This window comes from Octopus bimaculoides, chromosome 2, assembly GCF_046866305.1.
Source record: "Octopus bimaculoides isolate indiv1 chromosome 2, ASM4686630v1, whole genome shotgun sequence".
NCBI lineage: Eukaryota > Metazoa > Mollusca > Cephalopoda > Octopoda > Octopodidae > Octopus > Octopus bimaculoides.
The window spans coordinates 137,378,580-137,403,053 of record NC_142929.1 but is presented as its reverse complement, the minus strand read 5'-3'; the positions used below and the strand labels follow the sequence as shown (position 1 = coordinate 137,403,053).

Below are 24,474 nucleotides of genomic sequence, written 5' to 3'. Positions count from 1 at the left end.
CTAAATCTACCAGTAAAAGCCTTCTCTGATTAAAGCTACCTCTGCATGAAACTTCGAGAGAAGGTTTATACTTTAAGTGATTTGAACTGGTATATATCATATATTTACACTACGCTAGGTATTGAGTTCTCTGCACTTATTCTATAAGAGCGAAAGTCTACAAACATAACATATAAAGATACTCTATTTTAGGTATACTATATAAATAAATATATATAATACATTTCTAATGTTTGAATGTGTATGTATAATATATTTTACTGAAAGGTGATATAAGAATTATTGTATTTTTAATATAAGCCGACAAGCGACCTAGGTCATTTGATTTCACTTGATATTTTTTAATGTACAACTCGTCTTCCCTCTATTAATCCTTTGCTCTACAATACATATGTCACCAAAATAGGCTTCGTTCGTACCCGTATTGCATTGAGTAACGACCGCTAAACACAATTTTCTCATTCAGCTCCTCGATTCAGGGTTTTCAGGATAGCTGCTCAGTGACCTTGTCCTTCATACAGTCGGCCTCATAAACGTCACGAATTACAGCGTTATAGTCGTAATTTACTAGGTTTTGGACAAAGGATGTTTTCATATATTTGGTAAAGATGGTTTTCTAAAATAAAATCATGGTAGTTGTCTACTCCTGACCATCTCTTGTTCTTATATGTGAGATCTTTCATGGTGTCTGATGTGGCTTTTATAATCAAACAATGTTTTGAAAAGATACCCACATAGATTGCATGTCCTCTTGGACCACCAAGAGCTGCATTTAAGTTCTAATATTTGTGGATCTTAAACTGTCTTTTGAGGCCTCCGTGAGATTTGCAGATCTTCTAGCATACATTGCGTTGAAAGGGGTGCACAGACATATAGGCAGAATAGTTGGTGGAGGGTCATTTTCTATGGGTTCGCAAACGAGATTTGAGGCCAGCAAAATAAAAGCATCTTATCTAGTACAAGTAACTTCTTCTATAACCTCAGGTCGACCAAACATTTCTGAGTGGATTTGGTAGACAGAAACTGAAAGAATCCCGTATATATGTGTGTGTTGTGTGTATTTGTGCGTGTGTGTATGTATCTGTGTTTGTGTGTGTTTGTGTGCGTATGTATGCGTTTTTTTTTTGTCTTTTAACTCCCCTTAACAACTGCTGTTAGTGTGTTTACATCTCCGTAAACTAGCGGTTCGGCAAAAGTCCGATAGAATAACTACCAAGCTTAAAAAGAAATAATTACTAGTGTGGATTCTTTCCACTAAAAATGTCATGAAGGTGGGATCCCGGCACGACCTTAGTCAAAAAGATAAAGGATAAAGGATATATGAGAGTTTTCTACTTGATTCGTTCGCAAACTTTCATACAAGAACAAGGACAAAAATCTTCTTAAGGAAATACGAAATTACAATAACTTCAATGTCATGATTAGCGAAAGTGAAACTGATCGACAACCACAATACTCTTTCATTTAAAATATATCATAACTATGTAAACTTTGTGCTTTATCCTTCTTGAAGGCACATGACTCAGTGATTAAGGTGTTGCACTCATGATTGCGAGATCGTGTGCTCGGTTCCCAGACCGGGTGTTGTGTTGTATTCTTGAGCAAAGCACTTCATTTCACGTTGCTCTGCGATCATTTCATCATCTAACATGTGGCACCCGTTGCACCTGTACAGGCAATGTCGATTTGATGGAGGGAGTGAGCTTAAGTATACACAAACATTTAATCACTATAAACAAATAAACTCTCTGCTTGTTCGGTAAGAAATTGTCGAATCCTCATACATCGTCTCATGACGGGAGAGTCCATCATATATTTATATATACTTTGATACTTTGGTAGGTTTCGGTCAGTATTAGCCCAGGTCATGTCTAAAATAATAGCACCAACTGGCAAAGTCATTCAAATCAGGAATCAGATAACATGGCTCACTCGAGGAGAGAGTTATTGTTTATGGAGACATATCCGGGTGTGTAAGGTTTATCCGGGATTATTTGAAAGAATTTGTCGAAATACTTCTTGAACTTTGGGGGTCTGTTCCTGATTTAATGTGTTTTTTTTTTGTGTAATGTTAAAGAGTGCGGGGTCAATTGAGGTGAAATTATTGTGCATTATTGTTGTTATGTGATGCGAGTATGATCTATGCTGTGGGTGGATAGCATGGGCTTCTAGGCACACATTTGCTTACTTGCCTTATGCATAAAAGAAGTGACAAAAATGCAATGATGTTTGTCGGAAACTGTGAAATAAACTGAAGCTAGGAGATAGCAAAGTAGACAATTAGTCAAAATAACAAAAAGAACGATAACAAATATATAGAAATGTTACGTTTGATATATTCACTTAATCTAGATATTTCTTGCTGAAAACTCCATAGAAACATACATACATACATACATACATACGTGTTCGTGTGTGTGTGTGTGTGTGTGTGTGTGTGTGTGTGTGTGTGTGTGTGTGTATAAAAGTGTTCCTTATTTTGGTGCGTTGGCTCCTTGCATCTAATATTGAATTATCACGTACGTAGAGGTTTAGCACCTGATGCCTTGTGTTACTACCAACATCTGACTTGTGCGACATGAGGAATTTCGGAGGAACCATGATATATACTCAAAGAAAAATTGGGTTGAGTCTTATTATCATAGTAACGATAATGAGTATCTATTTATGATACCTATTGGTCCTTATTCAATTTTATGTATTATATTTTAATTTTAAAATGCAATATTTATATAAAATGAAATTATACATTAACCTGCAAATATTTGTTAAGAAAAATGTATTTTTTGATTATCGCTACTACAGTCTATGTCTTTAGTGGTAGCACCCAAATCTCTGCTGATATTCCTAAATTTGATGATTCCTACACGACGACGTTTTGTTCTCGTATGTGATATCTGAATGGTGGTGGCCATCTAAAATTGACTGCATATTGTTCAAAAATGGAAAATTGGATGTTCGTCTTGTTGGAGAGCAGGTAGTCAGCACGCTTAGATTTCTTTCGTTTGAGGGCCATTTTCCCGATAAACTATACTGCTGGGAAGATCGTAAGAAGACCAGCTCTATACCTAGCATTTCTCAACAGATATCCTTGCAGAAACGGATATTTTCTGTTGCTGAAGTGTGATAAAGTTAGAAATCACGTGTTGGAAGCATTGTTACGTTTCTTGGACGTGCGACTCTGAATGTGAGGGTTACTGATGCAGAGTATCCGTAGACCTTCTGCAGCTTTTAAACGTGCGTTGTATGAATTTCCTATATAAATGCAACTATTCTGGATATGAATTCGTTTGAATTTTATCTAACTGGTCTTTGAACTGATAAGGAGGGTTACTTTAAGATCCGCAGGTAAATTTCGTTTAGAACTTGGTGCTGATACCACTTCCGTCCGTAAATTTGAGTTGGTCATCAAGGAAAGGGAGGGGTCCCCTGTTGTTTCTTGTTCAGTGTAGAATACTGTTAATTAATCCATGTTCATGATGGTGAATCATATATGGATATTCATAATTGCACCTTCCTGTGATGGAATCTGCTCAATATTTAAGGCAATATGTGTACATATATATATATATATATATGCGTGTGCATGGGTTTTCAGTATATATGTGGGTATATATAAGCACGCACATACACACACACACACACACACACACACACACACACACGGACATATATATATATATATATATATATATATATATATATATATATATATATATATATATATATATACATGGATTAGCGTACACACACACACACACATAACTTGTAGGAATATTGACTGGGATTTGAAGTTTTACCTAATGCAGTTTAATCCAATACTGAAATAAACTCACGTATCAGTAAGGGAATCATGTTATGATCCCTAGAGATACAAATAAAACGAAATAATGAAATGAAGTATCAGTTGCTAAGGAGATTTTTAAAAATTTGTGATGATGAAGTTATGCAAAACTGATTGACAGAAGCAATCCAGTTAGAGATTTTAGCACTTTATAATCGTGAACCGATTCAACACTATTGCTTGTTGTTATACGTTGGAGCATATGGAAATATATTTTGAATGCAATTGCGATAATCTAGAGAAAGATATAGAATCAAATAAAATATTCATTGAAAGAATAAGGTTAATTGATCAGCATATTTTGTCAAGGAAACGGATCTACGATTGACTAAATGTCAACTGCAAACTGGACGTAATTCATTAATAGATTTCTTTCTCTTCATATATAAACATACATATATATATATATACATATATATATATATATATATATATATATACATACGCACATATGCGTGTATATATATATCTATATATATAGACACCCACATATGAATACATATATGTGTGTGTGTGTGTGTGTGTGTGTGTGTGTGTGTGTGTGTGTGTGTGTGTGTGTGTGTGTGCGTACGTGTGTGTGTGTGAATGTGTATGTGTGTATGTGTGTGTATATGGATATGTGTATCATATCGGAAATTACTTGGTCGAATATAATGTCAGTATCATGTTATGTCATGTCATGCGATACGATACAAGCCATCGATGTTTATATATCAGCACCTGCATGTTCCATTATATTAACACACAAGGAAAGACATTATATTAAAAGCGTTTAAACTCAATATATTTCTCAGCTACATTATATAACAAATCGAGAATTTTGCGTAATGAACTGCCACGATAGCATATATGGTTGTGTGACTGTATGTGTGTGTGTTTGTTGGGGGAGGGGGGAGGAGGATAGTAGAATCAGAGGAAATCAGTAATAAAGAGAAGGAAAACAAGTGGAACGAGATATCAAAGAGAAAAGTCAATATTTGATATTCAAAAGGAAGAAAATATGAAAACAGCATCACTTTTCCAACATTTCAATCCTATATATATATATATGTGTGTATATATATATATATATATATATATATATATATATATATATATATATATATATATATATATATATATATATATGTTTATATATATATATATATATATATATATATATATACGTGTCTCTGTCTAAATATCTCTCTATCACACACGCACACATGTCCTCGCTACCTCACCTATGTGTGTGTACGCGTATATATATATATATATATATACATAGTAAATAAACAAACGAAGAACAAACACAAAAAAACAGCAACACGAGCAGGGGTTCCATGTAAAGTATTAGCAGATGTTTAGGGAAGGATGATTTAACATTTCAAGCAAAGCTCTTCTTGGGAAACAGAGGAAATTCCAATAGAAAAGGAAGACGGAGGGGGGAAAATAGCCAACGATTCACATGTGGTTACATTTTGAAATGACCGGAAGTGTATAAATATATAGTGAGAGAGAGAGAGAGAGAGATTTCCACACACATACATAGGTTTTGCGATACAAATTGAAAAACAGAACTCAAAACCTAATCGCATATAAACATTTGTTCCGGTCGTTCGGTAGAAACTGACCTTATGTGTATTCGTCGGGGGAATTCCACCATATATACAAATAAGCAAAATTTACACCGACTGAAGGGCCGAGGGTTTCGTGAAATGTCTATATAAATAATTTCACACCACTCTCATAAGAGCCAGTGTAAGAAACTATCGGCCCCCTAATGACTCAATAACTACAAAGAGTGATCGATTTTATGTATATGTTTGCGTTTACATTTATATATGTGTGTATGTATGTGTGTGTGTGTGCGTGCAATGGAGGCTATATGGATATATAGAAAATGGCTAATTTATATGCTATGGCAGTTCATTTCAGTGGTACCAAAAGTGGGCGGTACTCTACTCCTGAGGTGTGGGGAAAGATCCAGAGGTGGTTGAAGAAAAGTGTGACGATAATGGGATGGTCAAATGGGGACGATGGATGTAAAAACAACAAAAGAATGGGTTAATAATAGGTTAAGTTATTTCTGGTGAAATGAAGTTGCTTTAAATTTGCTAGCTACAAAAAGTTACCTATGTTTGCGGTAGTGAGTGTTGCGGTTCGCTAGCGATGTGACATAAGTGCCAAATCGGTGGCAACCCCAATCCACAAAAGCAATTTGGGAAGTACTGGTTTAGATCATGTAGCAGCTTGAAACTTAATCCCAGAAAATAACAATGTATCTTTTCCGGCTCAAATGCAGCGCAATTATCGAAATATTCGTAGCCTTATACCAAAATGTCTGCTTGATATTTTTATTATTAATGACAGTTTTGAAAAAGCATTCTTATCTTTAACGCAATATTTTCCCCCTTTAAATGGCAGCCGATTTTACATGCATTAATTTGAAAGAATATTGTTACAAACGTATACATACCTATACGTATACATGCATATATACAACCGCTTATATATACGAGGGCAGAATCGTTAACATGCCGGGCGAAATGCTTAGCGGTATTTTTTTTGTCTGCAGCTACGTTCCGAGTTCAAATTCTGCCAAGGTCGACTTTGTCTTTCATCCTTTCGGGGTCGATTAAATAAGTGCTAGTTACGCACTGGGGGTCGATGTAATCGACTTAATCCCTTTGTCTGTCCTTCTTTGTCCCTTCTATGTTTAGCCCCTTGTGGGCAATAATGAATTATATATACAATCGCTTATTCGTTCAATCTGCACCTATGTATTTTTGAGGGATGCATAATGGGGATTTTGGGGGTGTCAATCGATTTCCCAAGTGAACAAAATAAATATTCTGCCACTGAAAATTCCATTGGTTATACTATCTTTCGGGGGCAATTTTTGAACTCAGAACCTTCAGATACGGAGCAGATTCCACAATTCAGCCAATACAACCAGAGGTTATTACTTTATTTATTGGTACCGAAAGGGCGCATGTCAATGTTTTCCTAGAGGTCAGTGAGGTCAGAGTGCAATGAATCGGAACAAAGCTTTTTCTCTGACATTGTTAACAACCCAGCCTCATTCTGCGTAATTAAACACACACATGCATACGTTTATGTTAGTGTGTGTGTGCGTGCGTGTGCATGTGTCTGTCACTAAAACCATACATGCATATGCATGCATATGTATTTGTATATTCATCTATCTAAAGCATATAAATATGTATATTCATATATATGTATGTACGTATTATGTAGTGATAGGTAGACAGATAGATACTGCTGTCGATTTGTATTTTTCCGCGAGATTGATATCGAGTCAATTTGATGAAAATTTGTTAAAATATGTGGAAGAATACTGGCAGAGAAGGTGGAGAGAGAGAGGAGGGCGTATTAAAGGGAGAAATAGTGTGGGAGAGAGAGGGGGAGTGGGAGATAAACCAGAGGAAATACAATAGCAGAGGGAGGATGACTGAGATCGGGAGAAGGATAAAGTTGAATAGATAAAGAATGAGAGAGCTGGAGAGAAGAACATACTAAACGTCATTATTATAACTAGTTTCTTTTTAGGTATCCTACTCAACACTAATGGCTTTTTTTTATTTTATTTTACTATGAGTTTACTGCTTACAAAGGCTCTAGGTGTTCGAATTAATTCGAAGATGAATAGGAAATATAAAATCATTTTAAGCCAGTTCTTTGAAGTGCATGGAATTTACAATGCCATCCGCAAGACAAATCTACTTAAAAGCCACGTAATTAGGATATGAAGCCGGGATATTGCTTTCAAATCTACTAAAAACCAGAAATTGCATGATTACTTACACAAACACTTGTTTTAGCATATCAAGCAGTGAATGGAGGATTCTTTTTGATCAGTCATAAAGGTGTTATACTTCAAAAGAGAAAAAATGTTGTTTGGAGGTTAGGCGGTCAGGAGTATTAGTGAGATCAAAGAGATTTCGAGAGATGTGAGGGCTTATTCCAATTGCCCTTTCTATAACTGAATGTTGCCCCTTCGTAATGGACAGAATAGTTACAAAACTTAACGTATCACATTAATAATTATTTCAAATTTTTTTGAGACAAGGGCAGCTTGAAGGAAGTAGGGATGAGCCGATTACATCGACCCCAGTTTTGGACTGGTGCTTATTTTATCGACCCCGAAATGATGAAAGACAAAATTGACCTCGGTGGAATTTGAACTCAGAACGTAACGACGAGCGAAATACGGCTAAGCATTTCGTCCAACGCGCTAACGATTCTGCCAGCTCGCCGCCTTACATTACATTCATAATCATTTCTACTAAAGGCACAATACCTGAAATTTGGTAGGAGGGGACCGTTTACATTTTATATCTATATATTCTTTCCTACTCTAGGCACAAGGCCCGAAATTTTTGGGGAGGGAGCAGTCGAGTAGATCGAACCCTATACGCAACTGCTACTTAATGTATTGACCTCGAAAGACTGAAAGGCAAAGTCGACATCGATGGAAACATTACATTAATATTGATAACAATAAGCTTCTGGGTATGTTTATGATATACTCAAACGCAAAGGAAGTAAAGTGGCCGCAGCCAGGAAACGACACAGAAATTGTCATTGTTGTCTTAGCACCATTGTTGTCTTAGCACCATTCTCTTGGAAAAACCAATATTTTATATTTATACATTTCAACCACTATCTTCGATCTCTGTGACATGAAAATGTATTTATATATGCGCTCACATTGATGTTTATTAAATACTATTGCTTATCACGCGCTCTTTTCGTCTGTCTCCTCCCCAAATTTTCCCGCTCAAATTCGCAGAATTTTTCCTGTCCACCTATCATCCCCCTCTTTGGTACAACTCTCTCTCTTCCTTCTCTCACTTCCTGCTCTCTCTTCCTCCCTTTCTCTTCTACCCCTCTCACTCTCTCTTCCTCTTTCCTTAATATTATTCTTCTATTTTCTCTTATACATTCATTCTCTCTGACCTTTTATCATTCTTATTTCTTCTCTTCAACCTTTCTTAATCGTATTCTCTCTTCCCCCACCCCTCTCTCTCTCTCTCTCTCTCTCTCTCTCTCACACACACACACACACACACACACACACGCACACACACACACACATTAATTCCCCCACAGTTTTTCCACTTTTATTCTCCTTTCGCCTCTCCGTGTCCCTTTCCATTTATTTATTGTACACTCGTTCCCTAACTTTTCCTTCGCTTTATTCATTTCTCCAATTTCCTCTCCTGCCTTCAATATTCTCTCATTTCTCACTCTCCAAATCTCTCACTCGTTTATGGTTCCCATTTTAAATTCATCATTTTTTTTTCTCCAATCGTATGAACGTAATTAAAAGACAAAATTCCTGGGTAAATAACTGAATAATACATATGTTTGTTTAACATATATGCGACTGTAATACATTAAAAGAAAGATCAAAAAACTAGTTGTTAAACTTTAATGTAGTATAACGTATTGCAATCAGATTCAACAAGATTCGTGAGAATGTCATACTGACATAACATCAAGCATCAGATTGCTTCAACACTGGGAGGGGTTTGTTTCAAATACAACGGAATGAGACAGTTGGATGAATCTAGTGAGCGATACTATGTCGTTGTTGACTATCTTAGGAAACGACTCTTAATATATCTACTGTTTCTCTTTGTCTGTCTCTCTCTGTCTTTCTCATACACACACAGACACACACATTTCATATATTTGTGTGTATGTACACACACACACAAACACACACACACACATATATATATATATATATATATATATATATATATATATATATATATATGTATGTATGTATGTATGTATATATGTACATATACACACGTATTTATGTATATATATTCGTAAGTATATATATATATATATATGTGTATATGTATATGTATATACATCTGAATATAAATACATACATATATATATATATATACATCTCTATATACATACATATATATATATATATATATATATATATATATATATATATATATATATATATATACATATATATATACAAAAGAGAGAGAGAGAGAGAGAGAGAGAGAGAGAGAGAGAGAGAAAGAGATAGAGAAATATTGGTGAGAGAGAGAAAAAATATCTCTCCTCTTCTCCTTCAGCCTTGTTAGCCTTGCTCTTATAAAACCACTTCCGCCATTATATTTTCTCGTCAACGAAATACAGCTTGACCTTCTGAGACAAAGGAACGTAATAATCCATTCTACTATAGGCACAAGGCCTGAAATTTGTGGGGAGGGGCTAGACGATTAGATCGATCCCAGTACGCAACTGGTACTTAATTTATCGACCCCAAATTGATGAAAGGCAAAGTCGACCTCGGCGGAATTAGAACTCAGAACTTAAAGGTAGACTAATTACTGCTAAGTATTTCGTCCGGTGTGCTAAAGATTCTGCTAGCTTGCCGCCTCATGGTAGACGTTATAATTATTATTGTCATTGTTGTCGTCACAATCGCTGTCATGGTCGTTGTCGTTGTCATTGTGGTAGTTATTGTCGTCGTCATCATTCTCATCACACCGTCGTCTTCGTCATCTTCATCATATACATCCTTGTCATCATCCTTGCCATCACCACCAGCAAGACATGTCCAGCGCTAGCATCATGAATATTTTCATTACACAGGCAATGATTTAATAGCATTTCACATGGTCATTTATTCTTCACTACTAGCAATAGAAAGCATCACCAATCCACAGTTGTGGACTGGGTCAAAAAATATTGGTAGGCAAGAGACTAATGGAGCCCACCCGCAACTACAAGTGGACCCACCCGCAACTACAGGTGGACCCACCCGCAACTACAATGCCATCATTTATTATTATTATTATTTTTTTTTTTTGTTAAATGTATTTTTTTCAACTGTCTACAAACACAGCCAGGCTGAAATAATTAATGCATTCTTCCAGGAGTGAATAAAAAAATTCTCAAATTTAAGGGGATGGTCACCTTAGATACTAATATGGGCCTCCATATATGGATTTTAATGGCTCACGGGCCCACTTGCCATCGGGCAAGCTGGCAACCTGGCCAGTCCGCCACTGCTAATGCACATCTATCGTTAATTTTATTAATATCATTGTCATCATTATAGACAGCGTCGTCATCATCCACTTCAGCAGCAGCAGCAGCAGCAGCAGCAGCAGCAGCAGCAGCAGCAACATTAATATAATCATGATCGTCATCCTCATGATCATCATCACATATACATTAGCATAGTTTTAGTTAACATCAGAATCAGCATCATCAGTAGCACCAGCATCACCGGTTTCTGTACAACCATCATCATCATGATCATTGGCATCGTAGTCACTAACATCCTCATCACCGGTTTCGTAATCACCACCATCATGATCATCATCATCATCATCATCAACATCACTGACGTCGTCGTCGTCGTCATCATGATTATCATCATGATCATCATGATGATCGTCATCGTCTTGTCGTCGTTATCCTCATCATCATCATCGTCATCATCATCGTCATCATTATCATCACCATCATCGTCATCATCATCATTTCAACAAGCATCGCCAAAACCACCATCATCTGTCAACCTGCAGATGTAAATGTAGTAATGATAATGATCGTGTATATAATAATGTTGGCTGTAAATATAATGTTAATGGTGGTGGTGGTGGTGATTGTGGTGATAGTGGTGATAGTGGTGGTGGTGGTGCTGATAGTGGTGATAGTGGTGATAGTGGTGATAGTGGTGATAGTGGTGGTAGTGGTGCTGATAGTGGTGATGGTGGTGGTTCGGATAACGTTTTATTAGGAAATATTTCCTCAAACGTATAAGACAATATCAAAAACATACACAAAACCACTTTATAATCAAACTCGACTGAAGTATCATACAAATGATTAATCGTCGTTTAACAATGATTTATTTTAAAGATATCGTTAATAATAATTACAATGGCAGAATGACGATAGAAGTATCATTAATAGTTATTGTTAGAGATAATGCAGGAGTTATTGAATAAAGAATAAATTATTAGTATTATTATCATTATTATTATTATTATTATTATTATTATTATTATTATTATTATTATTATTATTATTATTATTTCATTATTATATGTAAACCCTCACACTTCATGTCTGTCTCTGTGTTGTCCCCCTCATCTTTCGCGCGTTCGAGGCAAATAAATGAAATTATTATCATTATTATATATTATTATTATTATTATTTTATGTTTGAGTTTTGTTTTGCATTTGTACAAGTTGGATCCAAGTCTCACCCAGAGACCTCAAGAGACAACAAGTTAGAAGTTCATGTAGGTGTTATGCCTAGGGTACCATATATTTGGATTTGTACAGTTTTGTTCAAGTGAATGTTTAAGAAACCATAATAAAATTATGTGTTTGTTTTAAAATTTGAGATCACATAGACAGTATTTTACGTAGGATATGGGCAGATCCCATGAGCACTATCTTTTGAACTTCAGCCATGTTGTGGTTTCCTGGTATCTGAGCTAGGTAGTAATCAGCTCATTTCGCTGTCAATTATTATTATTATTATTATTATTATTCCTTCCTAACACAGTGTAGGTTAAAATGCACCGGAGTCTTTAGTCATCTGTCAAGTCACAAGAAAGACCTCAGACAGATAATACTTTCCTTAAGATGTGCTTTGTGCCCAATAAGGCTGCTTTCTGCAAGACATCAATCTTGCATGAGATTTCCAGTTGGCTTAAGAAGTCATGAAGTTTCAATGGGATTGAGTCCAACGCTCTGATCACCACTGGTATCAATTTCACATTACACTCTCGCATCACATAGTCTTGCTATTTCCACTTTCACTTTGGAGTACCTCGTGATTTTTCCAACCTCATTTCTCACAACATTCATATCATTTGGTATGGCTACATCAATGATCTGACAGTATTTGCCTCTCTTATTCAATAGATTTATTATTATTATTATTATTATTATTATTATTATTATTATTATTATTATTATTAATTCATTTATTTATTTAATCTTTATTACGTAGAAGTTGACGAGCTGGAATTTCCCTTAATGTTTTGGAGAAGATATTGAGCGACGTTTTAACCTAGTTTTACGTTCCGACATTAAATTCTATCGAGGTCAACATTTGATTACTGAGATCGACGTAATCGACATGTCTCACCCTCGAAATTGCTGGCCTCGTGCCAAAATTTGAAACCATTATTCTGATAATAATTAATTGACCTTTCACTCATGCACTAGTGCATGAATTATCTGAAGAGATTCAGCCGTATATTTCCACCAATCCTTATTAAATCGATCGCAGAAGGAAAGAAAATAAAGTTAACTTCGGTGGGAAGAATTGAAAATAAAAATCAATTAAGGAATAAATATAATGACAAATATCCGAATGATATTTAGTCGATATTTCATCCTTATCTAGCTCTAAGTTGATATAATAATCATTGTCCAAAGAGTGTGACTCATTTCGTGGTTAGGGAGACAGATAGAAGTCTTTACCAATAAAAACAAAAAGTGTTAGGCACGAAATCTGATGCAGTCAATTTTAGTAATAATAATGATTTCAAATTTTGGCACAAAGCCACCAATTCGAGAGAGTGGTAAATCAATTTCATCGATCCCAGTGCTCAACTGGTACTTATTTTATCGACCCCGAAACGATTAAAGACAAAGTCGACCTCGGCGGAATTTGAACTCAAAACGTAGTGATAGTCGAAATACCGCTAAGCATTTCGTCCAGCGTGCTAACGATTCTGTGATCTCGCGGCCATAATAATAATAATAATAATAATAATAATAATGATAATGATAATAACAATAATGATGATGATGATAATAATAATAATAATAATAATAATAATAATAATAATAATAATAATAATAATAATAATAATAATAATTATTATTATTATTATTATTATTATTATTATTATTATTATCATTATTATTATTATCATTATTATTATTATTATTATTATTATTATTATTATTATTATTATTATAACAATAATAATACACAAGACGAAGAGCGCAGTATCAGAAGCCATCAAGGGGAATAGAAAGGAAATTGGAATAGAGTGCCCAGTAGAACTGTTACAAAAGGTTTACCACCTTAGCACAGCCAGATTAATAAGGAAAGTATTAGAGGGCTGAAAAGAACAAATATCATGGTACTGTAGGCTGCAGGTAGTGAGCCCGCCACGCATGCAGGACTCCAGGGGTTCAAACAAAACCTGTGGCTAAAAGATAATAAGATTTTATTATCTTGTTAACATTCAGCTTGAATATCAATTGAAGAGGCATTCATATTGGCGGAGTACTCAGCCATTGTCACATTAAATCAACGGGTAGAGGTTTTATTCGATCGGACGATTAAATGCGTCTCGTTTATATATATATATAAAATCCGACGACGTCGCGACTGTCATCAACTCTCATCATCATCATCATTATTATCATCATCATCATTATCGTCGTTTTCTTCGTTTTCGTCAGCGTCGTCGTCATCTTTTTCGTCTTCATCATCATCATCATCATCATCATCATCATCATCATCACCATAACCATCATAACCATCATTATCATTATCATCATCGTCTTCAACATCAACATCATTTACAGTAGAGGCAATGGCTCTCAAGCAGTGACTCGGTTGCTACTTCAGTTTCCTGAAAGAATTATGAACTTTAAGTTGTGTCTTAAAGAATGCCAGCTTGCTATAACATTGGCATTTCTCTATAATATAAGATTTTGTAACTCATTAAAAGTAGACGCTGCGCGTATTGCTCCTATTTCACTTCAACCAGATAAATCATATTTAAGCTGAACTCTAGTGAATAGTTTTCTCATTTAGACTGTAACCATTTTCCTTTGTTTCTTCTCAATGCTTAATTTTTTTTTACTTGTCTCACTCATTGGACAGCAGCCATGCTGGTGCATCACCATGAATGATCTTGTCAAACGAATTAACACCAGTGCTTATTCTTAGGTCTGATACTTATTCTATCGGTCGGTTTTTGACGAACCGTTGTGTGACAGAGGCGAAAGAAAATCAACATTGGTTGGCAAGTGGTGGTGGGGACAAAGAGAACCACAACGACAGACACACACACACACACACACACATACATATATATATATATATATATATATATATATATATATATATACACACACATATATATATTACCCTTTTAGTCTTTTAATTGTTTTAGTCATTTGACTGCGTCCGTGCTGAAGCACCACCTTTAGTCGAACTAATTGATACCAGGACTTATTCTCTGTAAGCCTAGTTCTTATTCGCTCTCTTTTGCCGAGCCACTAAGTTACGGGCACGTAAACACACCAACATCGGTTGTCAAGCGATGGTGGTGGGAAAACACGCATACATACATACAAATATATACGTACATATAGATGTATATATATATATATATATATATATATATAAATATATACACACATGACGGGTTTGTTTCAGTTTCCGTCTACCAAATCCACGCACAACGTTTTGGTCGGCCCGACGCTATAGTAGAAGACACTTGCCCAAGGTGCCACGCAGTGGGACTGAACCCGGAAACCTGTGGTAGGAAAGCAAACTTCTTACCACACAGCCACTACTGTGCCTACACACATACACACAAACATGCACACGCACACATATATCTATCTATCTATCTATCTATACATACATACATACATACATACATACATACATACATACATACATACATACATACGTACATACGTACATACATACAACGGGCTTAGAAGCAGTGTCCGTCAATCAGATTCACTCACAAAGCCTTGTCGGAGCGGAGTGAGCTCAAAACAACGTGGTAATCAGCTGACATTAACACCAAACAACATCTCACCTGCTCTTATATTTTTATTATTCTATTACAAGAATTTGAATCAAATGTCTGTCTCTTCAAATCTCTACGATCACCACTGTGTCACTTCAGACATAAATGGTCTCCAACAGTTTTCGTCACTCTTTTTGGTTTTACTCTGAGAAAATTTTTTAAAAAAAGAAATCAAACAAGAAATATCTGTATTTTCACTCATTTTCAGTATATTTTAAATATAAAACAACATATAACGAATTACCTTTGGAAAAGCATGAACAACGATAAATCCCATTTTGTCTTTAAGAATTCATGATGTACAAAAGTAAGAAACCAAACATGAAACTAAATTAGTGATACGTTCATTTCCGCGTATTTAGGTGGAGATTTTGAATTTCACGATGTTGAAATACTTTTTACAACAGTGATAAAAGCTTCTTCATAGAACTTATAATGGGAATATTGAATTAATCTATTTGATTTAATGATGGTCTAACGGAATAGAGAAGTTCTCTATTGCATTATTGATATGAGTGAAAGGACCGATTCTAATTTAAGAGCAACCAACAGGATTCAAAGTTCGTTTGAGTGGTCCGTTGTGTATCATTTAAGAAGTGCAAGCTGTAAGATTTAAAGACTGCACAAATGAATGTAACTTTCTTTTGCTTTTATAAGCAATACAGTTAATCAATGTTGTTAATCAGTGAGAAACTGATGTATATTGGATTTTATGTAAATGTTTAAGATCTGGTCATGTGATTGCATACGTAAGCATTGAGTCATGTACAATAAACAAATCGATACCAACAAAAATATTCTCCAGCAGGGAATATGAATAATTAATCATTTTATTCCCTTTCTCTTCATATTTAGTTGAAATTTAGTAAAATGCGACTTAGTTGATACATTGCAAAGTATGAACGAATTTTTACACTAATGATTATATATCCTTATGTACACAGAGCACACATCACATATCTCTCTGCATATATCTCATTTATATTGTTATCTATTTATGCATGCTGTTTTCTCTGTACATATACAAATGTTTTTCTGAGTGTGTCTGTGAGTATGTGTATATGGCTATGTGTGCGTTTGTGTACGTATGCGTTTGTACTTGCATGAATGTTGTATCTGTGCTCTGTATATGCATGTACGAGCCTGTTATTACAAGCTGCTCTTTTTCTGTCACGCGGTCAGTATTTCTATAAGTTATATGTCATCTTTCCTTCCAACAGAATACATAAAATAAATAATACACAGCAAACTATACACGTTTAGGGGTTTTGTGTTTTATTGTTTAATTCGTGTGTTTGGTATGTTTATGAATCTAAGAATATGTGCAATCTTGTATACGCATTTGAAATGTCATTCTAGTAATCTCCGAATTGTTATATATTATCGAAGTTGTTTTTCCTCTATCAACAAGTAGCTTATTATTTTAGCTGTTTCTGTCATGTTGATATCGCTTTCATATTAATTTATTTGCTCCCCAATGAAAGCATAGCTACCCAGTCAGATATATCCGTTGCATGCATATAAATAAATACGAGCATAAAGACATACGTGCTCAAACACGCATGCATGTATGCGTGTATGTCTGCTAGATGCATGTATGTGTTCATATGTTTGTATGAGTATCTACATGCATGCATGTAATTACATGTTATATAATATTATTAGTATTATACAGGGTAAATATATAATATATAATAAACTATGCAATAAACTATACAGTTCTCTACATTATTAAAAAGTGAGCAGAGCTTTAAAACGAGATATTTCAATGAAATTGCTCTAAGTCAGATCACTACAAAATAACAAGAAATGATAAACAAGCACAAAAGGTTAAATATCCCTATTAAGCAGCTGGCAAAGAAAATTATCCAAGAATAACACTATGTTTCACTTTAAGTTTTACGAGTTTCTCTAGCGTCTGAGTATTAGTTTGAACAAACTACTCTTATTCCTTTTTACTCTTCACGAATATCATTGCTCGGCATCTCAGACAGCGTTTTCGAGGAAGAGTATACTTGTATTTTGAACTGGATGGAACTTTATGATGTGATGCAATATTCTTCAACACGTCAGAGTTTTAGTCTGAGGGTCTGGAGGTCTGTGCACTATGAAATAAATATGGATTAAGGATAAATGTTAGAGGCGACAGGAGAAGGAGAAATAAGGGAGTCTATAAAGAAGTATGTCGATTAGTAACAGCAGACATTGGGGAGCGGTCATTGGTGGGCGACATCTTGTTAAGCTCTCGATGGCTTCATCTGGATGTTGTCGAAAGAGTCAGATATACAGTATCTGCACACGTCGTATGTAACTTCAATATCATACCGTGAAACATCGATATGTGTGTGTGTGTGTGTGTATGTTTGTGTCTGTGTGTGTATTTGAATGTCTGTGCGTGTATATGTGTGAGTGAGTGTGAGTGATGTGCCTTTAAAGAGTTGTAACAGCCCAGGAACTACTAATTCTTATTGTTACTCGCTCCTATATAAGCCCTAACTGAGCAGGCATATAACGAACATTTTACTGCCGCAGCGATCATTTGTATTGCTTTCAGGTATGTATGATAGTATTCAGTCGGTTCTTAGTAATCTGGAAAAATAGTTGAAAGTCAAGAAATGTAAAATAGTTAGCAATGTTCGGTTCCTTGAAAATAGGGCACACTTTTTACATAGGTTGGAAAACACCCATATAGCGGTTTCTCCTTCCAGAAAAATAGTAGAGTGCATTATGAAGAAATGGTAGCTAAATTTAGCAAGAAACTGTAGATAGATATTCCTGTTTACGCTTGACAACAAGAATGTAACATGTGCGATCAGTTCTCCGGTAGATGCGGCTTCACGGAGATTCTATTGATGGTATCTGACAAACGTGAGATTGCAAAAGGAATAAAATTGTTTGTTCTTTGCGACATTTGTTTCACTTGTTGAAAGAATTGTTGAAAGAGAAACACGTTAGTTCTTACGATGTCAGCGCTCCTTGGAAATAGGACAGACTCTTTCCGTACTTTGGAAAAGAACCTGTGAGGGAAAAATGAAGGTAAAATAGGACGACGGTACAGTTAATCTCAGAAAGAGACCGTTTCAGAAGGAATGAATGCCTATTCTTAGAGTTGAGTGAACTCCACATCCATACTCAGGATTCTTGACCAAAGATAAACCATTACAATAAGACATGAACCAAACAAGAATTTACTGATTATATCAATATTAGACTGACTCAGCATTACACGGCTTGCTTGTAATCAATGATATATCAATAGACTTTTACTCAGCGAATCAATTAAAACAGGCGCTTGAAGTTTCTAAGTTATTTGATCGATATAATACGCTTCACAGCTATTCTGCTTTGTTATCTGTCAACTCAGCAGTTTGTTTTATTGTGTGTGCATTTGTTGCATCCTCGATGTTGTAAGACCCAACCCGTTGACAACTGTTTAACTGCTAAACCTTGAGCAATCTATCGTGTATTCATATATTCATTTGCACAATCAATTATATCAGGTGCATCAAAGTAGACTTTCAATGAATATCAAGTTTACATATATACGCTTACATATACGCATATACACACGCTAGTACGCGCGCTTACTTTCCTATGCTAATACACACATTCTCACATACACTCTCACACTCACGCACACACACATACACACACACACACACAAACACACACACACACACACACACACACAAAAACACACATATAAATATATATTGGAATATCTCAAAGCGCACACAGTCATGACTTCAACAACCCTGACATTGTTTGACTTGTGATAAAATTTGAAACCAAACATACACACACTCAAACGCACACGCACACACACACACACACACACACACACACATATATATATATATATATATATATATATATATATATAATAATAATAATATTAGGGACAATTTCATCGATGAGTTCTTGAAAATTGGTTATTTTACCTAAAACTATATATTTTATATATATATATATATATACATACATACATACATACATACACACATACGCACATGCACACATACACACACATATATGTATACATACATTTATGTATAAATATGTATATATATATTTATAAACACACCTACATATATAATGTGTAAAGGAATTAGATACATTTCTTTTATTAGCCACACAGGGCTCAACGAAGATGGGACAAATACAATGTAGAGCTTTTCTTTTTGGGAGGGGGAAGGAAGGAAGAAAAAAAAAAAAAAAAAAATAGATAGATAGATATATATATAGATAGATAGATAGATAGATAGATAGATAGATAGATAGATAGATAGATAGATAGATGGATAGATAGATAGATAGATAGATGGATAGATAGATAGATAGATAGATAGATAGATAGATAGATAGATAGAGAGATAGACATTTGAACATAAGACACAAGTTGTTCATACTGTTTAACCTTTCGTTTTCTCTTTTGTTTTTCAGTTTTCTGCCGTCACATGGAGTCAAAGACAATTTTATCAGGACTCTCTCTACTTAGTGCTTTACTCATCGTCTGCCTCGCTGGAGCGGTATACGGTAACTTCATCTTCTATACTACGCTTCTAAGTGTACAGCGCTTACACATTTTGCATATTTGAGTCACACTGCGTTTTTGAGTAATAGTTGCTATTATGAAATTGTGTTTACTTATATATTTTCCTGTAATAAACTTAAATATGATTTCTTTCTACCCTGCGAAAAATCTCCCAAGAAAATTATCTGCATTTATTTACAAATATGTGGTCGTGGCATTCCGTCAGTTACGAAGACGAGGGTTCCAATTGATCGGATCAACGGAACAGCTTGCTCGTGAAATTAACGTGCAAGTGGCTCAGCACGCCACAGACATGTGTACCCTTAACGTAGATCTCAGGGAGATTCAGCGTGACACAGGGTGTGACAAGGCTGACCCTTTGAAATACATGTACAACAGAAACGGGAAGAAAAAGTGTGAGAAAGTTGTGGTGAAAGAGTACTGCAGAGTTCAATCTACCCCCTGCCGGGGCCTCGTGGAGTGTAGGGGGTTTTCGCTCAATAAAAACCCACAACGCCCGGTCAAGGAATCGAAACCGCGATCCTACGCCCATGAGTCCGCTGCTTTAACCACTGGCCTTTGCGCCTCCACACAAATATGTACACACGAAGCCACACACACACACAAACAGACATGCTGGCAGACAGATAGACAGATTGACTGATAGATAGGCGGATAGATAGATATACCCATGTATGCATGAATATAAGGATGCATATGTGTGGGTATTCATGTATGTATGTATGTGTGTATGTATGTCCGTATGTATGTATGCATGTATATGTATGCGCATCTATTAATACATCTATATACATACATATACATACATACATGTATGTATATATGTATGCATGTAGAAATTCGGTGTGCGTTGCTTTCCATTACTTAAATGAAAAAATGTATTGTCGTAAAAGTGGTTGTGGTAAGTAGCTAGCTTACCAACCACATGGTTCCGGGTTCACTCACACTGCGTAGCACCTTGGGCAAGTGTTTTCTACTACAGCCTCCGGCCGAGCAAATCCTTGTGAGTGGATTTGGTAGACGTATACTGGAAGAAGCCCGTCGTATATATGTTTATATATATATATATATGTGTGTGTGTGTGTGTGTGTGTGTGTGTGTGTGTGTGTGTGTGTGTGTGCGTGTGTGTGTGCGTGTGTGTGTTTGTGTGTGTTTGTGTGTTTGTGTTTTTCCCCCTCCCAACATCGCTTGACAACCGATGCTAGTGTGTTTATGTCCCCGTAAGAATAAGTACTAGGCTTACAAAAAATAAGTCCTGGGCTCGATTTCCTCCACTAAAGGCGGTGCTCCAGCACGGCCGCAGTCAAATGACTAAAACAAGTAAAAGAGTAAAAGAGTAAAGAGTAAATAAACAAACTACATGACGTATACTGAATGTAAAAACCGATGGTTCATAATTTCTTCATCAATTATCGTCCAATTAGTAATATTCAGTTTCGCACCTTTGATGATTAGACTGGGCGCTTCCCAGTTGGCAGTGCTCGAAAAAAGTTTTCTTCCGGAGAACTGGAGATGACAATATAACAAAACAAAATAAGGAAAATAACACAGAGTGGGATTTAGAACTGGAGATGACAATATAACAAAACAAAATAAGGAAAATAACACAGAGTGGGATTTAGGACGGTGGGCAAGGACCAATTGCCGACCAAATTATGGCATTGGGGCGAAGGAGAATAGAATAGTGGATAACGCTCAGAAAATGTCTTGCAAGATGGAGAACGGAGAGAATTTGCAGCTTGTGAGATATGTGTGTGTATGCGTGGGTGTGTGTGTAGATTTGTTTCAGTTTATAAGATGTGGGATGAAAGTATTCAACAAAATAGCACTTTGTATTAATTCATTTAAAGTTAGTGTTTCTGTGTCGCTAATTCTGCGGTTCTGCGGATTCTAAATTGAAACGAAGGCCAACTCAGATAATTAGACCTTGGGATATAAAGTAACTGCACAGACCCGAACTACCGCTGTGTGTGTTTATGTGTTTATGTGTTTTACTCTGAGAAATCACGCAGGAAATGTTTAGTATATTAAATTTATTAAGAATTTAAATGTTAATCACATAAATTATATTTTACAATATGATTGTTTTACAACTTTTTATGTCCTTAGCCACAAACAAGAAAGAAAAGTAATTAACTAACACAAGTACATTCAAATGTTGCAACTTATTCTTATTGTTACGCAGGACACAATCACAACTTCGCTGTTAACGAACGTATAAAACTAATGATTAAATTAATAAATCATTTTTGTAAGGAACGATTCATATCAGTCAACAAGATAGTTATCGTTCCGCTAGTTCTTTATTTATCTTGCGATTAGCTAACATTGAATACTTTTATATACCTTTATATTTAATGAAATGAAGAGTAAAACGCATTTGAGACAATCATCTTGCTATTCTGCATGTGAGCTGTAGTATTCAAGACTAGGTACGGAACGTAGCTTATTTCTGCACTGATACGTGCCCAACACGAACTGCCAGAGATGAACACGTAACGAAATGGGACCTTACTAATGAAATAGTAAATGAAATTCCGTGGTATGATGGGAGTAGGTACATTTCAATATAAGTTACATTTTAAAAGGTTCATGGTATGATAACTGGTAGTGTACGAAATGAATTCTTTGCGGAACTTCGATAAGATTCTATAAACTCCCAGTTTATAATGCGAATGTAATTGATTTTAAAATACCGCATATTACAACTTAAAAGTTTATGTCAAAGTGAGACACCTATATTAATAATAGTTTGAATAGATAGAGAACATGTGTTATTGAGAAGGAGAACTGTTTAAGGCTTCGGATATTTGATATACTTCAACGAGAGAGAAACAATTAAATGGTTTGAGTTTGGCAGAAAGATACAAGAATATTTGAAGAATGAACTTTGAGATAGGTATGAGTGGACAGGGAAGAACCAATATGCGAATGAATGGTATGGAAAGAGGTATGCATCGTGAAGGGGTAGTCAGATATTGAAAGAAGCAACATGTAGGACAGTGATGGTCAAAGTAGTGGCTCAGGTAGTGAAAAAGGTGAGATGGCTGTCCAGAAACGGCAGGAAACTTACGACAAAGAAATATAATTGCAATCACAAGGTGAATTGTAATTGTATAAGAATAGAGTTCAGAATGAATATACAACTAAGTGTGCTTAGAGCCATGGATTATGAAGTATTTGTAGGAGAACTATAAATAAAATTGAAAGGGTTAGTAAGCTGTAAGGAACTGGACTATTAGGTTCGGGAGAATAAATGTAGATCAACAGTGTAGTTGTCCATAATGGAGAGTGCGGAGGGTTCATGATAAAATAATAGCGTTCATTGAAACTAGAAACATAGACTCACTCATATCTTCACGCGGCACTGATACATACACAGACACACACGCAGACATACAGATCTGTATTCACGAATGCATAATTGTATATACACACTTCCATATACATATATATACACATGCACACAAAGTCATATATGTATGTATACACATATCTGTAATATATGTATATATAAATAATAAGGGTGACAAATTGAATATTAGTCTGATTAATATCAATTTAAAACCAGTGGCCTAGCATATTGAAAATATCTGAAGATTCAGAAAAATTATATTATATACATATTAGATGGATGACCAGTAAGTGGACATCCATTTTGCTAGAAGTAAATCACCTACGATCTGACCACTAAGAATAGATTGTTCTCAAGAAAATTCAGCAAACACTAGAATGTAAGCGAGCAAGACAAATGAAAATATACAAAATATATAGAAGTAATCATAGACCGGTTTCGCTATTAACGAAATTACTTACGTAATTGTCTGTAGCTCATCAGTATGATCGTTCTTTTGAATATAATATGCAGAACTATAAACGAGACGTCCGCATAAAATTAGACATGTATATAGTTCTACCAATTATATCGGAGTTATATTTCAAATGTCTTTGTTTTGGCGCGCCAAATACCGGAAATAATCCTGCAGAAGATAATTCACTGCAGAGAATTTTGCCGGTTAGAGAACATAGTTATTACAAATTTAAATAATAAGGGTGGTAATTTGAATATTAATCTGATTAATATCAATTTAAAACCAGTGGCCTAGCATATTGAAAAAGTCTGAAGATTCAGAAAAATTATATTACATACATATAATTCTCTGCAGTGAATTATCTTCTGCTGAATTATTTGGCGGTATTTGGCGCGCCAA

General features: G+C 35.3%; 1 protein-coding gene across 2 annotated transcripts in view; it reads left to right on the top strand.

The window, feature by feature from the left end:
• LOC106874007 (uncharacterized) overlaps nt 1-24,474 on the top strand; it is a 101,732-nt gene that overhangs the window by 13,324 nt on the left and 63,934 nt on the right. For both annotated transcript variants that reach the window (XM_014921567.3, XM_014921566.3), the window contains exon 2: nt 20,152-20,244. In XM_014921567.3, the coding sequence (XP_014777053.1) occupies nt 20,166-20,244 (79 nt within the window). In that variant the 5' untranslated portion in view covers nt 20,152-20,165. The remainder of the gene's footprint in view (nt 1-20,151; nt 20,245-24,474) is intronic.